The sequence below is a fragment of the Berghia stephanieae genome, chromosome 10 (genome assembly GCF_034508935.2).
Source record: "Berghia stephanieae isolate SIO BIC M18660-M18661 chromosome 10, UCSD_Bste_1.3, whole genome shotgun sequence".
NCBI lineage: Eukaryota > Metazoa > Mollusca > Gastropoda > Nudibranchia > Aeolidiidae > Berghia > Berghia stephanieae.
The window spans coordinates 12,141,785-12,144,284 of record NC_088369.1 but is presented as its reverse complement, the minus strand read 5'-3'; the positions used below and the strand labels follow the sequence as shown (position 1 = coordinate 12,144,284).

Here is a 2,500-nt window from a genome sequence, read left to right as displayed (position 1 = left end):
CAGACTTGATGGTAGCTGGGGGTCAAGATAACTCAGTTGGTGGAGCACTCGCTTCACACGCAAAGGAACCGAGGTCGATCCCGGGTGCAGTCGAATTTTTTTTCCTGACCTTACAGTCCACCCAGCAGTGATTGGGTAGCTGGGTTTGCTATATCTGGCGGAAAGTACTTTGCGATAGACCAGCGTCCTATGAAAAGAGTATCATGCAATTGCTATTGTCCGTTTCACGCTATAGAAACGGGATAAATTCCGGCTCCATGGACCGAATGGCTCTGAAGGACTACTACATTTTGATGACAATATGGAATCGGCATACCTATAAAATTGTATTAGAACGCTATGATTATCGTCACCATTATCATAATAATAATAATAATAATAATAATAATAATAATAATAATAATAAAAATAATAATAATAATAATAATAATAATAATAATAATAATAATAATAATAATAATAATAATAATAATAATAATAATAATAATAATAATAATCAATCGTTTTGATGCAGTACTGTGTCAAGCTATTTACGTTACGTTCTTAGAACGCTATGACTATAATTATTATTATCATCATCATCATCATCGTCATCATCATCATCATCATCATCATCAATCGTTATGATGCAGTATTGTGTCAAGCTAGGTTACGTTACGTTATTGACCGCATGGTGACAATGGGAGCATGTTCTATCTGTACAGTTGTGTCCTTATTGTGTCCTTGTTGTGTCCTTGTTGTGTCCAAATTGCCTACTCGTTCAGCACAATTGAGTGCTCGGCTAAAAAGACCCACGACTGTTCTACCCGTTATTGTCCAAAAATTACTCTGTACTGATGGCTTGTTTTGTATGAAATAGGTCTTACGTGTCTTGCTGGTGAACTATTGTGCAATTAATGTAGCGGTATGAAATTGTATCATTACTTGTGTATTCCATATGAAATTCCCATAATTCATAATCAAATGTTGATGGGTTTTGAAAAGAAAGAAAGAAAGTAGAGAGAAAGAGAGAAAGAGAGAAAGAAAGAGAGAGAGAGAGAGAGAGAGAGAGAGAGAGAGAGAGAGAGAGAGAGAGAGGTGGAAGAATATTACATATAACTAAAAACGGAATGCGTTTCCATGTTTCAGATACAATTACAATGACAAAAAGAACTTTTCGTAGGGACGGATAGGACACGTTTTTAGTATGTCAACTATATAACACCACGCTAAGGTCTCATTCTTGCTTCAACCACCCAGGAATACACACGCTACAATTCTTACTACATTTTGTTTTACGTTTTCAACATTCTTTTTGCTGACGAAAGTTTTGCACCCGAAACGTCCATTGTGTCTGTATTGTTCACACCCGAAGCCATTTCATAGCTACTGTAAATGGTCAACAATGTATTTAAATTATTGAACGCACATTGTATTCTCGTGGTAATTTTCCATGGTGATAATGTTATATAGGGAAAAATAAAAGTTCTAAAAACGCACTGTTTTGATAAATTTTGAGAGTGGTTCTATAGCAGATGTCATTGATATGGTCTTCGCTACCTGTATGCCAATTTTTAAGCTTTCAATCCCAATGTGCACGGTTTTAGCCTGATTCCTCCGACTACAAAGAATATGAAGAAAATATATGTATTTAATCAGTTATTTCCCTTGTTGAATACAACTGTAATAGGGGAAAATCTAAGGCCTTTAACCGAAACGTTATGATTGATTGCCAAAGTGGTTCTATAGCAGATGGGGTTTTATGGGTCTTGGTAACCTGTGTGCAAATTTTCATGCATTAAACCTGAATTTGCACGGTTTTAGCCCAATGTTCCCTAATACAACGAATATGAAGAAAATATATTTACTCAGTTATTTCCCTTATTTAATATAGCCGTAATAGGGAAAATCTAAAGCCTTAAACCGAAACGTTATGATTGATTGCCAGAGTGGTTCTATAGCAGATGGGGTTTTATGGGTCTTGGTAACCTGTGTGCAAATTTTCATGCGTTCAACTGGAATTTCCACGGTTTTAGACTCATTCCCCCTATTAATTCTGAATGTGGTTGGCAAGTGCTGTTTTGATGATAATGTAATTGTACGGTGATTATGGTGATGATTACGATGATGATGATGATGATGATGATGATGATGATGGTGATGATGATGGTGATGATGATGATGATGATGATGATGATGATGATGATGATTACGATGGTGATGGTGATGAGGTTGATAATGGTGATGATTACTATGATGATGATGGTGATGATGATGATAATAATAATGATGATGATAAGGATCACGATGATGATGATAATGATAATTATGATGATGAGAATGATGATGATTACGATGACGAAGACGACGACGACGATGATGATGATGATGATGATGATGATGATGATGATGATGATGACGACGAGGACAACGACGATGATGATGATGATGATAATAATGTTGATGAAATGATGATGGCAGTCATGACTCACCAATATCTGTTTACACTCCCTTTCAATCA

General features: G+C 35.9%; 1 protein-coding gene across 2 annotated transcripts in view; it reads right to left on the bottom strand.

Annotated features, from left to right (window-relative positions):
* LOC144980512 (uncharacterized) overlaps positions 1–2,500 on the bottom strand; it is a 245,036-nt gene that overhangs the window by 31,734 nt on the left and 210,802 nt on the right. For both annotated transcript variants that reach the window (XM_078928149.1, XM_078928150.1), the window contains exon 13: positions 2,472–2,500. In XM_078928149.1, coding sequence (XP_078784275.1) covers positions 2,472–2,500 — 29 coding nt within the window. The remainder of the gene's footprint in view (positions 1–2,471) is intronic.